At 35.6% G+C, this 21,297-nt stretch overlaps 3 protein-coding genes across 6 annotated transcripts; 1 reads left to right on the forward strand and 2 right to left on the reverse strand.

The window, feature by feature from the left end:
- Nucleotides 1-3,980: 3,980 nt before the first annotated feature.
- Nucleotides 3,981-7,328, forward strand: LOC147283962 (uncharacterized). Of its 2 annotated transcripts, none has more exons than XM_086245336.1 (3): nt 3,981-4,182; nt 4,768-4,912; nt 6,629-7,328. In XM_086245336.1, the coding sequence occupies exons 2-3, from the start codon at nt 4,787-4,789 to the stop codon at nt 7,094-7,096; spliced, it is 594 nt and encodes a 197-aa protein (XP_086101462.1). In that variant the 5' UTR covers nt 3,981-4,182; nt 4,768-4,786; the 3' UTR covers nt 7,097-7,328. The 2 variants fall into 2 exon arrangements, with proteins under 2 accessions (XP_086101462.1, XP_086101463.1); XM_086245337.1 differs by lacking the exon at nt 3,981-4,182 and adding an exon at nt 4,190-4,572.
- A 3,800-nt stretch (nt 7,329-11,128) lies between these two features.
- On the reverse strand, nt 11,129-14,658 carry LOC147283963 (uncharacterized). Of its 2 annotated transcripts, none has more exons than XM_086244242.1 (2): nt 13,122-14,658; nt 11,129-11,444 (listed from the first exon to the last, which is right to left on the reverse strand). In XM_086244242.1, coding segments are annotated over exons 1-2 (1,425 nt in total). In that variant the 5' UTR covers nt 14,546-14,658; the 3' UTR covers nt 11,129-11,443. The 2 variants fall into 2 exon arrangements, with proteins under 2 accessions (XP_086100368.1, XP_086100367.1); XM_086244241.1 differs by having other exon boundaries at nt 11,129-11,554.
- A 1,217-nt stretch (nt 14,659-15,875) lies between these two features.
- On the reverse strand, nt 15,876-17,860 carry LOC147283964 (flavin-containing monooxygenase FMO GS-OX-like 2). 2 transcript variants are annotated; one of them, XM_086245219.1, is made up of 4 exons: nt 17,383-17,860; nt 17,122-17,257; nt 16,849-17,022; nt 15,876-15,942 (listed from the first exon to the last, which is right to left on the reverse strand). In XM_086245219.1, exons 1-4 carry the CDS (start codon nt 17,469-17,471, stop codon nt 15,940-15,942), a joined length of 402 nt encoding a protein of 133 aa, XP_086101345.1. In that variant the 5' UTR covers nt 17,472-17,860; the 3' UTR covers nt 15,876-15,939. The 2 variants fall into 2 exon arrangements, with proteins under 2 accessions (XP_086101345.1, XP_086101344.1); XM_086245218.1 differs by lacking the exon at nt 15,876-15,942 and having other exon boundaries at nt 16,384-17,022; nt 17,383-17,444; nt 17,545-17,860.
- Nucleotides 17,861-21,297: the final 3,437 nt, after the last annotated feature.

A 21,297-nucleotide genomic window follows, 5' to 3' on the forward strand; every position in this document is an offset into this window, starting at 1 on the left:
TTTTTCTGAAACTTTCATGATCAGCCCCGACAACTTTTTCTTAGACCTTCTAAAAAGGTTGATTGTGGCCTTAATTACCCATTTCTGATTTAATTTGAGTATATTAATGTAGGGTGGGATTCTCCCAATTTCTGCTTTTAAGTAGCTCTATAAGGGTCCTTCTGATTCAATTACTTTGTATTGATCTTCTTGCTCTCATTTTCAGGTTACAAGTTATATATCCATCATTCTTGTTTTATTTCAATTCACTACTCTTTATTTTTGTTTTGCACTTCACATGCTCATTGTAAACATCTTGTGGCTTGTTGGCACACCTTGCACATCTCGGGTAAAATTATACCTAGTCATCCACAATCCACATACAGGTTTATTGATTTATGGGTAAACAAATAAACACAGAGAAATTTAACCCAAATATTTTTTTGATTGATTTATGGGTAAACAAATAAACACAGAGAAATTTAACCCAAATATTTTTTTGATCACGATAGAAACGTCAACATTGTCATAATATGAATATTCTTCCACATGATGAATCTGCAAAAATTCAATGTTTTTTTTACTACACATAGTGTCCTTATACAGAAATGAAAAGGAAAAAAATGTAAGTGGACAATATAAATGCATATGAGAGAACCTGATTTTTTAAAAAAGGTGTGATTCGAGTATTGCAGTTCATTTATTTTTCTCTCTCCTTCTTCCTTGGTTTTTGGTGGCATGTTCATATTTGTTGGGAGGATGGTTTAATGCTTTTATCTCATATGCGTACCCATTTTTCTCATATTTATCAGGAAGGTATCGCATTGGCAAATTGTTTGGCTAATTATGTGGTGGACCATAATCTCAAGACTTTTCGGGGTTCCCTAATTTTCGTTTTGCTTGATTATTAATTGTTCTAGTTTTTCTCTGACGGGTAAGGGTTCTTATGTTCCCTTGTCTAGGTGTTTCTCTCAAAAAATAAAAAAATCTTCCAATATCTCAAGTTGTGAGAAATAAAAATAAGTAGATTTGACCCAAATAAGAAGTAAAATAAGTAGTTATCCACAAAAAAAAACAAGGAAAATAAGTAGATTGATAACTTACTTAATAGTTAATAGCAGCTCCTCCCGAATTGGAAGCAGTTCGATGTGTCATATAATGCTTCATGAATTGAACTTAAAAAACATATAAAGAATACAAATCCAAGAAAAACGAAGAAGCTATGATTTATCACAACAAATTAAGATCAAAAGCAAAGATCATATATAATTCGTTTAAAATTATTTGACAAACTCATGAAACTTGAAGCCACAATCACCAAATATATGGTACGTGTTACTAAGCCATGCATGTAAGTATATAAATGTAGGTAAATTTACATGATATATGTGGCAATTTTTTCTTCCCACACAATGCATGCTATGTTTCTAAATTGTAATCTAGACCGTTGATATTTTATGTTTTGAAAGGCTTGCATGATGATTCGTGATCAATATAAAATCATAGTTAGCTTTATACAAGACAAAAATTAAAATTATGTTTTATACAATTGTATCAATTTATCACCTGAATTAAAAATTTGTTGCAATATATCACATCTGGCTCATTTTATCTAGATTTTTGTTAAAAATAAGAGTGTTTTTGTTTTTTCAAATAAGTTTTCTATTGTGTCAAAGTGGGTAAAGTGCAAAACAACCATTTTTTTTTTAACAATAGGAACTTGAAAAAGATCAAAACACCTTTATTTTTAACAAAAATCTAGACAAAATGATCTAGAAGTAGTACATTGCAATATATTTTTAATTTAAGTGGCAAATTGACACAATTTTTTTAAAAGGTGGTGAAGTGAGATATATTGAATCCAAAATTCATGTGGGTAAAATGTAAAAAAACCTTAAAACTATAAGAAAATTGTCATTTTGCTCCTCTAATAATTGGATTTGTATAAAAAGTGGTTATATTCTCACCCTCCTATCTTATTTTTCCACTCATATTTTAATGAAAAAGATAATGATAAATTTATCCTTTTGTAAAATGACCTATAAGGACTCACTTGACTAAAAAATAAAATAAAATAAAAATAAATCTACTTTATCCACCTCTTTACAACGACATAAACTCTATATATAAACTCCATATATAAACTCTAAAATCTTTTTTTCTTATATCATTATTTCTTTAATTATACTGTTTTTGGATGATGAATAATCAAATCGACGTCAGAGAGAATTCACTTAGTGAAAAAGTAAGCAAAACATTTCTTATCAAAAGTCAAAAAAGCCCGCTACTGCGTCTTGAAAATGCAATTGAATATTAGAGTTTTTTCTTCCTCCCCTGGGTAATGAAAAGCCTCTTTAATATGCTCTCATTTGCTGGAAATTTTCTTTGAAAAGAAAAGAAAAAGCTGGAATTTTTCTTAAGTAGTGGAAGAGAGAAACTAGAGTGGTAGATTTAGATTGTTTTTCACTTCAAACGATTTAATTCAAAATGGTATTATTCTAATTGGTGCTTAAAATAGCACATAAGAACCACAGAAACAAAGTAAATAGAGGAATTCATGCAAGATTTTTGAACCTCTTGTATAAAAAAGGCACCGATAGTGTTGTTTTATATGTTCGGGGAGAGCAACTACCTTGATATTCACCCCCAAAATCACTTGCTTATCACGGGTGTCTTCACACCAACCGTATTGCAAATAATCGCATACCAAATGCAGACCTTTAAAGAGGTCAATGATTGCATCGCATTTGAATAAATACTACAAGCACCTATTGATATGAATAAATACTTCAAAGAGTGGCCCATCCAACGTTTGTATATAACCATGAAAGATCCCAAGCAATCTTTCAATTCAATTGAAAGAGTTGGATAATAGTTAAAGGGGTGACAATAATGTTTATTAAGTGGGTGTTTGAGTTAATATATCAAAGAGTACTATAGAAATAATAAAGAGTGTGAAAAATATTTTTTATATTTTTTCAAATTTAATAGGGGTGTAAAAATAAGATAAATAAAAAAATAAAATAAGGGGTGAGAATATAAGCACTCTTGTATAAATTTGCTCGCCAAATATCTAATTTGAAACTCACAGTTAATTTTATGACATTTCATCCGAATTTTCTAATATGGGTCAACTTTGTATACCCTCACAATTCTTTAAAGTCCAGGTCAATTAATTTTTAAACACAAGCAACACTTTATAATGGTCGGCTCTATTATAATGGATAAATAACTTTTATCACTATTTAGAAAAAATAAATGGAATAATCTTTTATGGTTGTAATTTGTTGGTAAATGAAAATTTCAGTTCTATATTTTCTTAGTCTCTCTTTTATGTATTGTAAGAGTACGAGTGTATGTACCTATTATATATAAATTTTTTCTAAATAATAATACTAAAGAGAAATAACTGTTATGAATCTTATGATACAACACTTTTATATTTATTACTAGTTTTTCGGCGCGGGCGGAAGAGCATGCGACTTTTCCATATGACTGTCATAATTGGGAGAGAAACATGATAATTGTTGCTGTTTTCTTTTCTTTTTTCTATTTTTACCTTACTATTTCATTTTGCATTTTTATTTTTTTTAAAAATAGTAGTTTTGGTTCAATAAATTAGTAGAGACCTTAAAACTTTACGTCTAAATGTCTAATTTATTCATCTATACTATGTGTTACAGATTTTTCCAAATGCCTGAAATATCATTTAAAAAAAAAAAAAAGTTTCACCATAAGGTAAACCTTGAGGAAGTTTAGTTACTGTACCATGGTTCCACTTCCACAGGACGACAGGTGGACCGCAGATTATACGCCACGCCATACTTTAATAAGACGCAATAATCCGTCAAAATTAGAACTAAAATAGTATTTATTTTTATTAAAGTTTTAAACACACACACACACACACACACTTGTCCTTACCTGCTCTCTTCGGGCAGCACGAGACACGAGTCACACCATCTTTCTAACATGATCACAACGCTGCCCGTCCTGCCCGAACCCTGACTGGAAAACTACGGGCAGTCGCTCTCCAGTACCCTCTCTCTCTCTCTCTCGCTCCCTCTCTGACCTCCTCTGATATTTCTATATCTGCTGTCTCCTTGTCTCTACGATCACGATCCGATGGTCCACAATGAACGGAGCCTCTGACGCTGTTTTCTCGAGGTTCTAGACCCTGAAACCCTCAGATCTCTCTTCCTGGTACGATTCTAACCCTCTCACTCTGAATTCTCAGTCTTAGCTTCGTAAATTCACTGCTTTTCTGCTTAGTTTCAAGCAATCAGACCTCGATCTTCAAGCTGTTCTCTTCTTCTTCACTCTTTACCACCGACTTCTCTTTTCCGACCATTTTTGTAGTTTCCAAGCTTCATTTTCCCCAATTTCAGCTCTCCCTCAGTTAAATACCTGATTTCCAGTGGATTTTAGGCCAATTTCGGCTGATTTTGGCTGAATTTATCCAAATTTCAGCGGATTTCGACTATATTTCAGTCAAAAAAACGGAAATCTCCCGAGAAATTCAGCGCTAAGCTCTTCGCCGGTGATCTTTTCCGGTCACTGAAAGTCGTTCTTTGTCTTCTTCTCAAAATAACGGTTAACAAACCCTTTTCTTTTTCTCTTTTTATATTCTTCATATTTTCGTTTTTATTTTTATTTTTATTTTTTTTGACTCGTATGGCATGAGATCCAACGGCTAGTACGGTTTCGAAGCAGATCCGACGGTCAGCAGATTATTATTGTGTTATTTATTTATTTATTGTTGTTGCCTTGTTGGTGTTGCTGTTGCAGGTTCCAGTTTGCCGCACAAATGGAAACTAACTACTACGGTTCGGTGGGGGATGCTACGCTCGATAACGGCGCGCTAACGTGCGCCGTGGAAGCCTTGGTGGCTTTGCTTGTCTCGGCTCTGCTCAGAAGCCAGCTCTTGGCTCTGGTAAGCCACACTCTTGTAGCTCACGATTTTTACTGCTTACTCTTTACCGGAATTAACTGTCCCCTCAATGTTTGCGTTTTTTTTTTTTTTTTCTCTTAAAAGCTTTTTAACCGTTTTTTGGGTCTTTTTGAGATGTATGCATCATGCTAACATGAGCTGGTGCTACATCAGTTTTGCTTTGCCCAGTCTTGTATGCTCCCTCCCGTATTTTCCTCAATTTTTTTACTATTTACGGTTGTCTAATCTAAACTCCCGGCTAGCCTGCGCCATTTGGTTTGTTCTCTCTAGCTAACGTGCGCCGTTTGGTAAACTTTCTTTTTAACTTCCGTTTCCTGGCGTTGCGCGCGCGCCTGGCCGCTTGGTGTGGCGACTGGCGGTTGATTTCTTTTTAGCATTTGCCAACTTGCGCTTGCTGTGTCTTACTTTTGGTGGTCTCAGATTTCAATAATATCTTCAAGTCTTCAACTTTTCTATAAAATTTGTTTTTTGATATATTTCTCAATATATTTCTAATACTCTTAACATTCTCAAATAATTTTTCTTGATATTTAATATTTAATTAATATTTCAATTTTTTAGATGCTAGACTTGCTAGTCCGTTTAACATTAATATCTAATATTTGAGTCATAAAAAATTTGTTGGTTTACCCGGATTTGGAAAAGATAATATTAACTTTAGTTTTAGGGCATGGGTTGAGTTCCGCTTTGTTTGGTAGCATTGGGGGAGTCCACATGTTTTCGTAAAATCTAATTTGTCGTGTTTAGGAGTTAGGATACATCAAAAGTCAAAATGGACAAGTACGACGAAGCACCAACAAGGTTGTACTGGGAATATTCTCTTTCTGATGCTTTGAATTGTTCGTCGATCACAACTCAAGTTGCAAACCAGCTAATGGTTTTTTTTTTTTTTCTTTTTCTTTTTATCAATCAAATGCTTGTGATTTAATTACATGTTGTCAAGCGTCTATTTTTTTAATCTTCTGTTATCTATTATATTCACATAAGCTTACACCCATTATTATTAGCCTAATATAGGTTAGTCATCATGATTTAGTTCACATGCTGCTTTGGGGTTGAAAGCTGGGCCAGATCTATGCTGATGGACCAAAATCAGGGCCTGTCTTAAATGAACCAAATCTTCATAGGGAGCTCTCTATATGCACACAATCACCTACTCATTGCACCCATCAATCGAAAAGAGTTCTCAAAGTTTTCTTTATAAAAGTCATTTGTAAAGGAATATATGGATGGCACAGCCTAGCCCTAGTAGTGCTTGGAGATATTATTCCACTATACTCTCTGCACTACCAACTCGTTCACTTTACCTTTTTCACATTATTATGCATAGAACATATTCTAAATGTCCCGAAACTGTGCAACACAAATCCAAAATCAAAAAGTAATGAGGGAAGAAGATGCTCTCCTTGTATTATTTTTCCTTTTTTTTTTTTTTGTGGCAGAATATTATCGTTCTATTACCACCAAGGTCATGTCATCATAATCCTTACATTGATATAACAAACACACAAACCTAATTATGTGTGATGCATACTTTATTTACCAAATAATTATTTCATAAATGTTGATGCCCATATTAATTGCTTTGTTCGTATTGCTCATTGTTTAACGTTAAATTCACAATTGACGAATTGTTTTATCTAATATGTCTTGGCATGACCTGTTGCTCTGCAATATATCTTTGTAAATTGATTCCAGGATCCCCTTGGCTTTTTACCTAACAACAAAGCTAGTATCAAACAAGAGGTTCACACTCAATGCCAAGCCAAGCCAACAGATGCTGAGGGAGATGATGGAGATGAAGACGACGATGATGATGGTGATGGTGGATTTGAAGAAGGTGAAGAGGACTTGTCATCCGAAGACGGAGAGGATTATGGCAGCAAGCCTAACAACAACAAGAGTAACGAAAAGAAGGGTCCAGAAGGCGGAGCTGGTGGGGCAGAAGAGAACGGAGGAGAGGAAGAGGATGATGAAGAAGATGGTGATGACCAAGGGGATGATGACAACGACGACGACGACAATGATGAAGAAGAAGATGATGACGACGACGATGATGATGATGATGGTGGAGAAGAGAATGAGGAAGTAGCTGAGGAAGAGAATGAGGAAGAGGAAGATGAAGATGAGGAAGCACTCCAGCCCCCAAAGAAGAGGAAGAAGTAGACTAGGAGAATAGTAAAGCCTCCCCTCTCACTCTGTGTGACTTGTTGTCTAACATTGGTGGTTTTATTTAGCTGAGGGAGGATTTTCTAGGATGCTGTTTTAATCAGTAACTATATTTCCATTGTGTCTAGGGGTTAAAAAACACAACATTTCCATTTCACAAGTAGAGAACATATAACTGTTGAGGTGCGGCAATGTTAAATCGAGAAAGGCCATGTTCTCAGTTTAGTTACCTTCAATCTGTTCTGTTTGTTGAATAACTCGAATGGTTTGCTCAACTGTGGTTTTATGGTAAAACGACCTAAAATAAAAATCATTAGGTAAAAAGGATATTTTCCTTGAGGCTTGAAAACAAACCTCTTTTTTACTTTGAAAAAGATTATCATACTTTCATTTCAATCTCATCTCCCACCAAACCTTGTGCAAAAGTAGGTTTTTCAATTTTGAAAAAAATACGTCCAAGTCATTTTTTATCTGGGGAGGAGATATTCGAATTTGGAACATCTCCAAACGACTAAAGTACTAAACCAGTAGCTAGATTGCAATACTTAAGAGTTTTTCAATTTTTCAAAAAAAAAAAAAAAAAAATCGTTAATATTATATTGTTGTTTTGAACTTGATAATTGCACCATATTTTACCTTTGGTTTGTTGACACCAAATTTTAACTTTTAAGGGTCCATATACTTGATATTTGAAATATGACTACATGAATCTGATAAACAGCCTGCCATTTTATTGGTAGAAACTTTTTGGGGGCAAAAAAGGGCAGTTTCATCTAAGCATGATTATGTCTTTGCTAAGAAGGTTTGTGGTAGTCTTCCCTGTTTACATTTTTTTTTTTTTGGTGTAGAAGTATAATTCAGTGATCAATAATAGGTTATTAATAATCGGCTTCTGTATCTGAACCCCCGTTGAAGTGTCCCAAATGGACACCCATGCCAAAAATTATAACACTAAGCTTTAAGATAGGGGAGATCTTATAGATTCAGAATACATAGAAAAAGGTAGATGTACTAAGAAAGAAAGCACAAATTGAGAAATCACGGTTGTAGATCATCACAAAATTCAATAACTACTTATATTCAAATGGAAAAACTTCTCGAAAACAAAGAATTCCGTTTTGTTGCAGGCTTCCTGCTAACATTTTCTTTTAGGGAAAAGAATAAACTAAGGGGAATAGAACAATTCATTGTTTCTTGGCTTATTCAAAGTTAAGAAGGCTAGCTCAGGTTCTCAAATTAAACAAACAAGAATTGTATAAAGACCTGAATCATGGTAATTCTATTTAACATAGTATAGTAGATCCAACCTTGAAGCTCCCACCACAGCAAGATTACGTGATTACCACACAGAACAAATAGATATCCCCCACTCACAGTAAACTAACAATTCCTCTGATAACCCGATCAAAATAAAATAAAATCCTCCGATAAAACTGCCTGCTACACACTACACAGCTCACTTAACAAGATGGGGGGAAACTTCAGCAAATCATGTACTTCTTATTATCAACATGCATGTTAGACATTGGAATTAGACTAAGAACCTCAATCAAAATCAACTCTGGCTAACATGTACCTGGCGCTCTCACAAGAGAACCCAATAAGAGATTACCTCATGACACAACCCAAATGAGGGAAATAGAAAATTTCCGAAAAACAAGAATCTTTGCCTAACTACTAGATGTGCTAAACGTCAATCTACCTTGGGATCATACAGGTCCCTCAATATACAACATTCGCATGCCTGTTCACGTGACTTGAGAATGCAACTAGATGAAAAAATCTAGCACTACCTAAAAGGTACTTCAAGAAACAAGTTGCTGATCTATCTTAGTATGCCTGTCATATTGTCACCCTTCCATAAATCCAATGCCTTTACAAAAGGAATACTCTTTGAAGAACTCTATGAGTGCCACAATTAACCTAATGTGTCACTAATTTTGTTATTAGGAACAAAGTAGTGTGCCTTTCATATTCATTTCAGAAGGTCCCTTCAAAAATAAAGAATGTGCCCAAGGCATATTGCATGAATTGCACATTAAAATTCTTTTTCTTAGGACAAGGAAAGAAGAAATGAAGCAAAATCTAAAAACAAAAGCCACGAGATGTTTGAATAAATAGCCTCTATTGAGAAAAGCCATTTAAAAAGTAAAATGAAGAGAGGTAACATCCCAAAAAAGGGAAAGCAAGACAGTAATAGTGAAATGCACAAACCAAACAAAGCTTAAAGAGGGTTAAAAAAGGATGCATCAAAAGCACTGAGACATTTGTTTGCACGGTAGCTCATTCCCATTGTTCATGGCTTTAACCCATATTCACCTCCCAAACTATAAAACGACAATAATGGAGACTTATTTTACCTATAGAAAAACAAAAACATTTTTAAGTTTTACTCCTAAATCCATGTAGCTGACTTTGCAGGGTTGAATATTCCCCCACACTATTTACTACATGGTAGTATAGTACTACAATTACACATTAGACAAGACAAATATCATACTTTGAACATTGCCATAACAGAAAAACTAAGACTCCCAGTGTTAATACACTAAATAGACCACACACACAATTACCTTAAATGAACTTTTTTTTAATATATATATATACCATAATGGCTAATATGAGGAACTGAGAAGAACTGTTTTATAAGAGTCCTTAGATTAATCTAATCACACATATTTTTATTAACTTAAAACCTCAATCATACCCCATTTTATTACCCAATAACCCGTTTTAAATTACTAACCCTTTAAAAAAAAAAACATCGCCCAAAAGTCTAAAGGATCGATAGGCCACGCTTTCATGGTTCTTATTCGTACTAGAAATCAGAATCAAACGAGCTTTTACCCTTTTGTTCCACACGAGATTTCTATTCTCGTTGAGCTCATCTTAGGACACCAGCGTTATCTTTTAACAGATGTGCCGCCCCAACCAAACTCCCCACCTGACAATGTCTTCCGCCTAAATCGGCCCTCCGAGGCAAGCCTTGGGTCCAAAAAGAGGGGCAGTGCCCCGCCTCTGATTCACGGAATAAGTAAAATAACGTTAAAAAGTAGTGGTATTTCAATTTCGCCGTTTTTTACCCCTCAGTCGACAGGTTCACCCCATACCTCCTAGGGTGTAGAATTGGGCTTGTGGAGGTTGCACATTAGGTTTTAACTCTTGGATTTTGGGCAGACCCAAAATTAAAACCAAACATAAAGCCGAAAAACCAAGTGTCATTTAATTAATCTAAGAGCTCTTATAAAAAAATCCCTCACAATCCCTCATAATTAGTCCCTCATAGTAGTCGAACTCATACGTTAATATTGTACTTCCATAATTCAACTCATCAACATATTATTGTACGTTCAACTAAATGGACCAATTGATATTCTAAAACCTTTGTGAATCCCTAGACTTGGATTTATATACATCCCTTAAACCTAAGGACATGCATTGAAAAAAAGAAAAAAAAAAGCCTCTTACCTAACAAAATGTATTTCAGGAAAGAGGCTGCTACTACGAGTGTAAGAGAAAGATATGATAGAGAACCTTGAAAAAAATTTGCCTTTTTCTTTTATTATAACTAATTACAAGTAACTAAGACATTTATATAACACTCTCGTAACATAGTTTCAAAATTAGTATATTAAGGCAAATTTTGATAAATTTGAAACAATTTAACCATTAAAAAAAAAAAAAAATTTCCCATATCAAATCCGAATACAAAATTCCCTTTCATATTATTTAGTAATTTGCGAAAATAAAAAATAATTCAAAATTAACTCAATTCCTCAAAAGGACATGAGCTAAAAGTAGTTTCCTTAATATAAAAACCATTACATAGGGGCATAATAAATTGATGTAAAAAAAGAAAAAGAAATAATTTCAATAATATAAATGAAGACTGGGAATAAAGATAAAATAAAGCCCCAATATCATATGGTTTATTGATAGTCATGTGTCATCTTATATTGGAATAAGAAAAAAAATCACAAAAGAACATTAAGGAAATATTAAAAAAGTAGAAAAATGGAGGAAAGTAAATGGGGAAAACGAAAAAGATATCCATTGGAAATATAGAAACTGAGCATTAAAGTGAAATTGGGAGTTGCAAATTCTTACAGGATAAAGGATGTCAAAGATGTGATCAATTAAAACAAAGAAAAAGAGGAACGTCCACCAAGTTGTTGTCGAGTTTGACCAACTTATGAAGATATGGACAATGAGAAAAACTATAATAAATTCCAAGGTCTTCCCTATAAAAAAACTTCCAGAAAAAGTGACAACCCAAAGCAAGCTCTAAAGATACAAATTCCCCAAGAGCCATGATCATCCTTCCTGAACTTCAGCGACACTTACTCTGCAAAGATACAGCCCAAGAATTTAACGGTAGAAAATACAATAAACTCCCTTTTAAATGAATTATCATCCCTAAAGTTTCTAATAAATTAAAGCTTTAAATATCAAAACCTGAAAAGTAAGAAAAAAATTCAACTTCAAAGGAGTAAGAACATATGTTCAAGTGATCCATGTTACAAAAGTTCTGAGGCATGGCATCGTGATGATATAAATACAAGGATTTAGTGCAGTAATATAAACCCAAAAAGGCGAAGGATTGGAAATTCAAACACCAACAGAATATATGGGAAAAAAAAAAGTTGCAAACCACCCAAAAGAAAAGTGGTTGGTTAGTATCCATCTGCACTGGTTTACAACCAACCACTGCATCAAAATGGGCATAAATTGCCCATTTTGCCCTCACGTGAAGGGCACAAGTTATTGACTGGATGGAAATATGAATGGAATCTTAAGAAATTGACAGAATGGGCCACATTGGCCTATTTTTAAACGTTTGAGGAGTTACTTAACCAAATTTGTAATTTGTGGGGCAATTTGACACCCAGGCCATAGTTGAGGGGGCAGTACTTAAGCCTAAAATAAAATAAAGGAAGTTGCATGATCAAACTGAGGCCCAAAAAAAAAAAAATTATAACCTAACACTCCATAAGTGGGATGGGCAATAAATAGGAAAAGAATAGCAATAAAAAATCAAAATTACAATAAAAGAAGTATCCTGGAAACTGTCAAGGAAACAGCATGCAAAACAGCAAGGCTTAATGCAAAATTAAAAATCGTAAATTCTTGGATTAGACAGACAATAGCAGTTAAAGGTGATGAAGGACATTAATATATATATACCTCAGACTTAGAAGGAAAGTGACCTTTATTGTGTACAGTGGTGGATCCATGTTATCGCTAATAGGGTCAGTTGCCCCCAGTGAAATTAATATCTTCCCTCCAATTGTTATATGCAATAGTATGGTTACAAATACGATTTTGCCCTGTTTCGTGTCTCATAAGCCGACTCCCAAATAGATAAAGGAAAGATATGGTAGCTAATCTTAGAGGATGCATTATATTATTTCTGTTCTTAGAAAATACATCATATTATTTCTGTTCACTATTGACATAAGACTTAACAGTGGGATACAATACAACTGCTTAAATAGTTAAATGGTTGCACTTGATCAATTATTGTTATTATTAAAATTCGCCTCCTCTAAGCTAAATTCCTGGATCCGCCACGGGCATCCTAACAAACAGTAACAACTTACAACTATTTAACATGTTCTAAAGCCTCTCTTTATGGTAATCTGTTCTTGGCTTACTTCCTCAGTACTGAAATTCTTTAAGCTCACCAACAACTACTTTCACTGAATAACAGACAAATTTTGAGAACTTGACTCTTGCCTTTCTTAACAACCTATGCAGATTATGAAACTCATAAATTACTTGGTAAGTAATATGTATAAACAATTCAAAAGCGTTGTAAAGCTGTAAACACCGGATATGAAAAAGAGACAGAATCCAAGTACTAGTAACGAAATTGTACATTTCAAATCTATACAGATCACAGTATAAGACAAATTTTACCACAAAACTACCAAAAACTAAATCTGAATGAGCATAAAAGGCAAAATGAAGGAACATAAGCATGGAACTAAGACATGAGAAATGTAATTGCAATATATCATACCACATATACGATGGATACCCAGTGAGTGATCCACTAGCCCCCTGAGGTCTACCAGAAGCCTGCTGTCCAATCTGCGTATTTGGATATACGTGCTGCAGACCCTGCAGCGTAGGAAGAGGCACACTCGACCCGTATGCACCCGACCCATATGCACCAGATCCGTATGCGCCAAGCAAGGATGAGGGGTTCGCCCCACCTAAACTATTAAACCCATGAGACCCCCCACCTAAACTGACCAGCCCATGAGACCCCCCATTGTACCCACCAACACCCACCTGACCCACTTGGCTGCCCTGAATAACACCTGCATTCAATGCCCCTCCCACGATGCCCGGGTTCATTGCTCGGGCCATCATAGCCGGGTTAGCAGACCCAGGAACCAATCCTCCACCACCCACATTGGCCATTAGCCCGCCGTACATTGGATTGAGGCTCGGGTGCTGACCGAACAACGCCATATTTTGCGCAGCAGCCACCGCCGCCAGCACCGGAGGCTGCATCTGCGTCTGCACAGCCGGCGTAGTAGCTGAATTCTTGCTCTTGGAAGCCTCGGCCGCCCTCTGGCAATGCAATTGGTGCCCTCCAAAGACCTTGTATGGCTCTTCAAGAGCCTTCTTCGCACCCTCCGGAGTCTTATACACAAACAAAGCAAAACCCCTCGATTTTCCGGTCTGCGAATCGAACCCAATCGGCCCGATCTCGATTTCCCCAAATTTGGCAAACAGAGCCCTCAATTTCTCGCCGTCGGCATCGTGCGGCACGCTGCTCACGTAAATCTTCCTCCCCGCCGAGTCCGATTGGCCATCAAACGACGACGTCGACGGCGTGGCGGCGTTGTTCCCCGGTCCCACCGAGGCCAATTGGCACGAAGCGATCCGATTACTGATCGTCATCTTAGGGTTCTTCAATGCCTTGGCTGCTCCGCGGCGCGTTTTGAAGAGGACGAAGCCGTAGCCTTTGGCCTTGCCCGTGGCTTTGTCCATAACCACATTGCAGTCTTCGATCTCGCCGAAGGCTTCGAAGGTGGAGACTAGGGTTTGGCGCGTGGTGTCCCAGCCGAAACCATGGATGAAGATCTTGCGGTGCGAAACGTCCGAGTCGGCGGCGGCGCGAATGCGGCTGTAGAGGGCCGAGTCCTTTGAGGCGGCGTCGGTTATGAGCTCGATGAGTTGCTCCTTGGAGTAGGGTTCCAGGAGTTGAGGGAGATCCTCTAGGTCGGACTCAGAGGAGGAGTCCGAATCGGAATCGGAGTCGGTTTCAGGTTCGGGTTCGGGTTCGGGTTCAGGATCAGGTTGTTTCTGGTGCTGCTCTTCTTCTTCTTCTTCTTTCTTTTGATTGAGTTTTCTGGTTTTGGGTTTCTTCTCGATTCTTTTGTCCGACGTTTTGATGAGCCTGCGCTTCTTCGTTTTTGTGGTCTTCGCCATTGGAGAGAGGTTGACGCCCACAAAGGGTAGTGAGAGCACTGAGCAGCGTTTTCGGGTTGGAATGGAAGAAGATTACGATTTTACTTCTCTTTCTGAGCACACGTGTAATAGTGCATTTTCACAATTAAATAGATCGCTGCTATATGGCGGTATGTCTCTAAATCTCTTTTCCCCCATCTCCCTCCCACATATTTTAAAAATATATATATATATATTTTTAAAGTAAAAACAAAATTATGAAAAAATCCTCAAAATATGTGAGATAGGATAGAAAGGGACAGGAGATTTGAGACAAAAGATCTCTGTCCTATATGCAACCTTTCTTCAGGAAAGTTTGGGATTTACTATATGGTGAGAAAAAAACTGTTTATGTTGTGTGATGAGAAAAAATTAGGGTTTTTTTTTTTAAAGTCCATTTTTTAAAATTTACTATTCATCCGGCCCAAACGCTACAGTGAAATACTGTAGCGGCCCACTTTTAAAAACTCGGTGCTACAGTAATGGCGCTACAGTATTTTTAAAATTCCATTTTTTCCTTTCTTTATTATTATTTTTTTCATTTCAATGCCAAATGGTACATAACTACATAAACTATCCAAAATATATATATATAATTTATATATTTTTCATTTCATAAACATGTTAAATAATAACTAATATAAAATAAAAAAAATCAAGATGAGGCATTCATAATCTTTTACGTTTTAATAGTAAATATAATTGTTACTATCGAATAGTAACAATCACCTATTGCTACTGCCGGGCAGTGACAATCAAGTATTATCATTATTTGATAGTAACAATCACTTATTGCTACTTTCTGGCAGTGACAATCCGGTATTGTTATTATTTGATAGTAACAATCACCTATTGCTACTGTCTGATAGTAACAGTCACATATTGCTACTGTTTGACAGTAACAATCACCTATTGAAGATAACTAATATATCTTGTTACTGTCATACAATAACAATTGCCAAAATTCAAACCATAGAAAATCACAAAATTCAGAGAGTAACAATCACCTGATTGCTACTGTCACACAGTAACAAATCAGATGATTGCTAATTTGTTACTATCACACAGTAACAATCACCTAATTGCTACTGTCACAGTGACAATTATTATTTATTGCCACTATCGAACAATGATTATTCTCACAGTGCTAAAAAAAACCCATAAACAACATATATATACAAATCTTATGTATTTTTCTAACATAAACACATAAAAAACAAAAATCTTTGTCTTCTTCTTTTTTTCTTTTTGTTGAAGCAGGCATGTACTTCCTTTTTTTTTTTTTTTTATGAAGTTGTCATGTGTCTTCTTCTTTTCTTCTTTTTTTCTTTTTTGTTGAAGCTGCCGTGTGTCTTCTATTTTTTTTTTAACAATAGTCACTGCCAAAAAAATAGCCACAGTCAAAAAAATACTATTTAACAATTGTCACTATTAGGCAGGCAGTGGCAATCACATAAAAATTAGTTCAAAAATGCAAGAAACACATCAAAACCAAATCCAAAATCACTTATTGTTACTGTTCGGCAGTAACAATGATCTATTGTTACTGCCCGACAGTGGCAATTAAGTATTGTTATTGTTTGATAGTAACAATAAATTAGAAAATATAATTTAAACCTAGTACAATCCTTGTCAAAGCATAAACAACCAAAGAACAAACTAAAACAGAAATTATGGGTTTATCTAAGTCAACAAGAGGAAAATATAATTTCTCACAAAACGAACACATCACTTTTTTATTTTTCTAACTTGCCAAATTTCATAACACAACATTTGTGACTTGAATCCAAACCCTGGCCTGTTAGTGGTGAAACCTCATTTACAACACATAAAGCAGTCGTTTGAAAAGGGAAAATCAAGATTGGATGTGTATGAGACGTACTAAACAACAGAAAATTCATGATTTGGGAAACAAGTGTCAATGAACATCTTGATGTTTGATTAACGAGAGGAAGTAGATAATGGTAATAGCATAAAGGAAACCGGCAGCAACATAGATATCCCATTAGGTTTTTTATGAAACTGCATTCAGCCCAAGGTCAAGTACCATATCAATTGGTTCTTAAAGGACCTAAAGTTTGATGTTTAGACAAGATAGATGTACTTTAAGTTATTTTATTTGCATCAGTGTTTTGATCCCGTCACACCAATCTAAACAAGAATTCATTTAACAAATACTCCGGAGCCGGTGCTCTCAAATACTGATGATAAATGAATTTTGGGTAGGTCATATGGGTTGAGACTAACTAACAACATAGGCAGGCAACCAAAGAGATTGAATTTACCTGATAATCAGCAATGTTATGAGTGTATCTCTTAGGTGTGCCAGAAGCTTCAAGTAAAGAGTAGAAAGCTTTGACATCCTCTATCATCTCCTCTTGGGATGGAAATGCAATTCTATTAGACAAAAGACCTGCTATCCACTTGCTCTGAAGTTCAAACATGATGAAAGGAGTAACCTGTCACCATGATATTCAAAGATTTACTTGGACCATAAAAGGAATAAACCAAAAAATATCCAACCAAAATATGGCATATAATTTCAAGTAGAGAAACACCTTCCATGGTAGCCCAACAAAGGAAAGCGATGGAGCCAAGACTGGTGGGAAGACATGCTTGTACAGTGGCTCCACGCAGTTGTCATCCACAGTCACAATGCCATTGGTTTCAAGAAAAGGGAAATTATATTTGTACCTTGAAAAAAAAAAAAAAAGTATATTACTATTTGCTGTTCCATTTTCATTGCCCTTTTCATTACTTCACATTCACGAAAATTAAATAATGGCATGAGGTCCTAAAACAAGCCAAATCAAGTATACCATGTGCAGTGAAGAATGACGTCAGCTAGGACAACACTCCCATCTTCATGGACTATTTTGATCTGCATCGGTTTAAATAATATCAGCATTTTGGATCTACCTATCTTCCAGTATCACACTCATCAAAGCCACCCAATTCTTACTATGGGTGAGTTCTTTTACCATAGAATGAAGCCACATGTTATCATAGCCAGGCTGCTTTTCAATGGTTTCATTAGCAACAGATCTAGATGCAATGTGGACTTCTTTGGCAACTCCAGCTACCTGTACTACTATTCTTCACTTTGAATTGAATTTGAATATCCACTCATCTTTGGAAAATGGCCACAGCTTCTAAAGAAGCTTCAACTTTAAATCTGATTTGGCAACACCTCCTCGCCAATGAATTCACCTCCACGGAAACCTTCATCACCACTCTCAACCTTTGCACCTCTCACATCCCCCAACAACAACAAACCCAACCCAATTCATACCCCAAAAACACTTACAATTTCAAAATCTCTAATTACTTGCTCCCATATAATGAATTCCAAGCAAATCAATTTGAATAAAAACCCCATATTGCCTACTACTCATCACAATTACCACCAATTTCAAAACAATAACATTCCAATAGTACTCTAAGCCACCCAAACATTAAATATGACCCTACAAGAATAAACAACCAAAATAAGTTCATGAGAATTCTCACTGTACCCATCAGAGCTCTGAGCAAAGCCAAGGACTTCTACAGTCGTCGTCTCGGTCCAAAAGCTTGCCAATTCCCGTCGATCAGAGCCGCCTCTGGCAGAAGCTACGGCACCAGGTGGCCAATTCTCGTCGAGCTTGCCCAAAAGCTTTAGTGTCAGGTCGTCGTCTCGGTCCAACGACGGTACTGACAATTTCTTGAAGCTGATCAGAGTCGCCTCTGCCAGAAGCTACTGCACCAGAATGAACGTCGACGCGATTCTACAGGAGCAGATGATGAGGCGGTCGGCCACCACGTCGTCGTTGGGTTCCAAGGTGGTGGCGTTGCCCAAGTGCGGCAGTGTGGCCATGGGCTGGATTGATGAAGATGGAGAGGTAGAGGGAGAGAGACGAAGATGGAGACAAAGGAGAGAGAGGTGCGATCCCTCAGATCTGTGAGACGGAGAAAGAGAGAGAGAGAGACAGAAAGAGACGGAGTGAGAGACGGAAAATGAGGGAGACGGAAAAGAGGACCGGTATAGTATAAATTGGGCCTCTTTCAAAAATCAAAAAAAGACATGGGTCTTAAAAGTAGTAAAAGCTCAAAATTGGATGTTATAATCATTTACTTAAAAAATTATTGTGAGGTAAAATAGTTGAGTGTTTATAAAGTTGTTAATTGTCATTTCATAAATTGAGTGAGGGTAATATTGAAAGTCAGATGTGCTTTCCCACATAGCAGCTTTGGAAAGCACCTTTAACCTAAACAATGGCTTTCCCCAACCCGTTTTTCAAAATAAGTTTCTTTTAATGTTTTTACCAAACACCTAAAATTGCATTATGGTGAAAATAAGTTGCTTTTTTCCATCACAATACAATCTCAAACTGGTCCTTCCTCTCACTATACATCCCTTTTAACCATTTTGTGAAATGACAAAAAAATCCAAAATAAAATTACCATAAAGGACAAAAAAAAAACTGATAAAACAAACTCAAAATCACCAAACACACCTTGTCGGCCTCCTTCCACTGCCACCGTCCTTGTTGGTGGCGATGCATATGCTCTCTCTCTCTCTCTCTCTCTCTCTCTCTCTCTCTCTCTTTTTCTCTCTTTTGCAAGACCATTACCAAACAGAAAGGGAGGTCGGCAAGCTTGCTGGCTTCTTTTTCTATCCGACAAGGATCCTGCGAGAGAGAGAGAGAGAGAGAGAAAAAAAAAGAAAGAGAAAGAGATAGAGGAAGAGAAATAGAGAGGGGGGAGGAAGAATGAGCCGACGACGAATCTGGCCACCTCCAACGAGTGCAATGGCTATGTGGAGGATGGGTTGGGATTAAGATGCTGTTAGGTTTTTTTTTTTGGTGTACGTGAGGTTTTGGGAATATTGGGAGTGTGTATAGAGAAATTTTTAAAATTAAAGAGTAAAATAAGGTTTGTAGAAGTAAAGGGTGTGTAATGAGAGGAAAAATGATGTGCATATAGTAGCCCTCATTAAATATCACGGCACTCCAAATCGACCTATATATTCCTCACATGTGAGTGAAGGAGTAAAGCAATGGAAGAGTATCTCAATAGAGGTGACAATTTTTGCCACGACGGGAACCCGATATAAATTAGCAGGTTTGAATTGATCATTTGACACAAATATAAAAATGATACTACATGCTAACACGAATAGAAAAGGGGTTGAGTTAGTGTCAAACATGGATAATATGATTGTACCACGATAATGAGTAACTTTTCTCATTTTCTAATATGCATCAAATGAGTCACTTTATAATTATAGAGTTATTTTCTATATATGCTTTTCTTAATATCATAATTTAAATAGATTTTTGTTTTGTAAATGATGCATAAGTGATAATTGTTGTTAAAAAATAAAGAAACTTATGGTTAAACTTATGGCTAAACTTATGGCTAATATTAATGAAATTTAAATCTTAATATTATCATATTATCAATATTTTTTTTGTAACATTGTTGTAACGTACTACTTGTGCGCGGGGGGTATCCCCAACTTAGATTTTAATGGATTCCAATAAAATTTAGGTGTCCCCAACTCAGATTTTAATGAATTCCAATGAAATCCACGTGTCCTCAAAAAGTCATGGATTTCATTAAGTGAAGGATTTGGATGGATTTGAATACATTTTTTACACATAACAAATTCCATGAGAATTCCACCTAATTCATTTGGATTTTGATGGATTCTATGGATTTTAAAATTCATTAAACTTCTTTAAAATCTGAGTTGGGGACACCCCCCGTAGTTTGTAATGTATACCAATTGTACCATTTCATTTTTTCGAGTGCTCAGCAAGCCCCATGCTTGCACCTGGTTTTCGGCTTTAAAACTTAACATGCAACCTCCATAAACCTCGTTTTATATCCTATGAGGGAATAAAGTAAACCATATTAAAATCCTAAACCCAAAATCCTAACCTCAAATATATGTAGTTTGTAATGTACCAAATATATCTTAGGTTTGATCATGCAAATGTTTAAGCGAATCACATATATAATAGAAGCACAAAATATTTAAATTAATTCATATTAATCACCTAAACGGATATTATCTTTAATAATTTTAAATGTAAAACCAAATAGATATATCTTGAATAATTGTTTTAATTAAAAAAATATAAAAATTAAAGATATCCTAACTAGTATTATCTTTCATAATTTATAAAATTGATTTATATTCATTATCTTAATTTTAAGCGATAATATGAGCCAAAATTCAAAAAACAATGTAATGGTCTATTTTTTGGACCTTAGCCTAAAAAAATAGATTTCAGTACAAATCTAAATAATTATATGATTTTAGTCCAAATGACACTCTAAAATTGGACATACGCTTAATTATCTATAATTAGAAGAGATAATTAGGCTTAGGTCCTTTAAAAAAGCACTACTAGGAAATACCCCATTAGAGATCAGTGGAACACTGATGTCTATTAGGTTTGCGACCGATAAGGGCAGACGTGATATCTAATGTACCCTATTTTCAATATCGGTTTTTACCCGATGTTTATAAAAACTTAGACATCCTATTTGTTGAATTTCCGATATTGTTAATAATTAATATATATCGAATTTTCAAGTTTCCGCTATCTACATGAATGGATTCCGATATGTAATGTACTTTCAATATCATTAGTTTTTTAATAACTGACATTAAAGTGTATATTACATATCGGTTTGGTTATATTTTTCGATATTGTAAACTCAGCAAAAGCTATGTTTGGTAA

The sequence above is a fragment of the Dryas octopetala genome, chromosome 5 (assembly GCF_963921425.1).
Source record: "Dryas octopetala chromosome 5, drDryOcto1.1, whole genome shotgun sequence".
NCBI classification, from domain to species: domain Eukaryota; kingdom Viridiplantae; phylum Streptophyta; class Magnoliopsida; order Rosales; family Rosaceae; genus Dryas; species Dryas octopetala.

Excerpts from the sequence above, each read along its gene's own strand:
- LOC147283962 (XM_086245336.1), top strand. The coding sequence starts at position 4,787 with ATGGAAACTAACTACTACGGTTCGGTGGGGGATGCTACGCTCGATAAC. Across the intron at positions 4,913-6,628 it reads GAAGCCAGCTCTTGGCTCTG|GATCCCCTTGGCTTTTTACC; the intron begins GTAAGCCACACT and ends AATTGATTCCAG.
- LOC147283963 (XM_086244241.1), bottom strand. The coding sequence starts at position 14,545 with ATGGCGAAGACCACAAAAACGAAGAAGCGCAGGCTCATCAAAACGTCG.
- LOC147283964 (XM_086245218.1), bottom strand. Across the intron at positions 17,258-17,382 it reads GTCATTCTTCACTGCACATG|GTACAAATATAATTTCCCTT; the intron begins GTATACTTGATT and ends TTTTTTTTCAAG. Across the intron at positions 17,023-17,121 it reads TTGTTGGGCTACCATGGAAG|GTTACTCCTTTCATCATGTT; the intron begins GTGTTTCTCTAC and ends TCATGGTGACAG.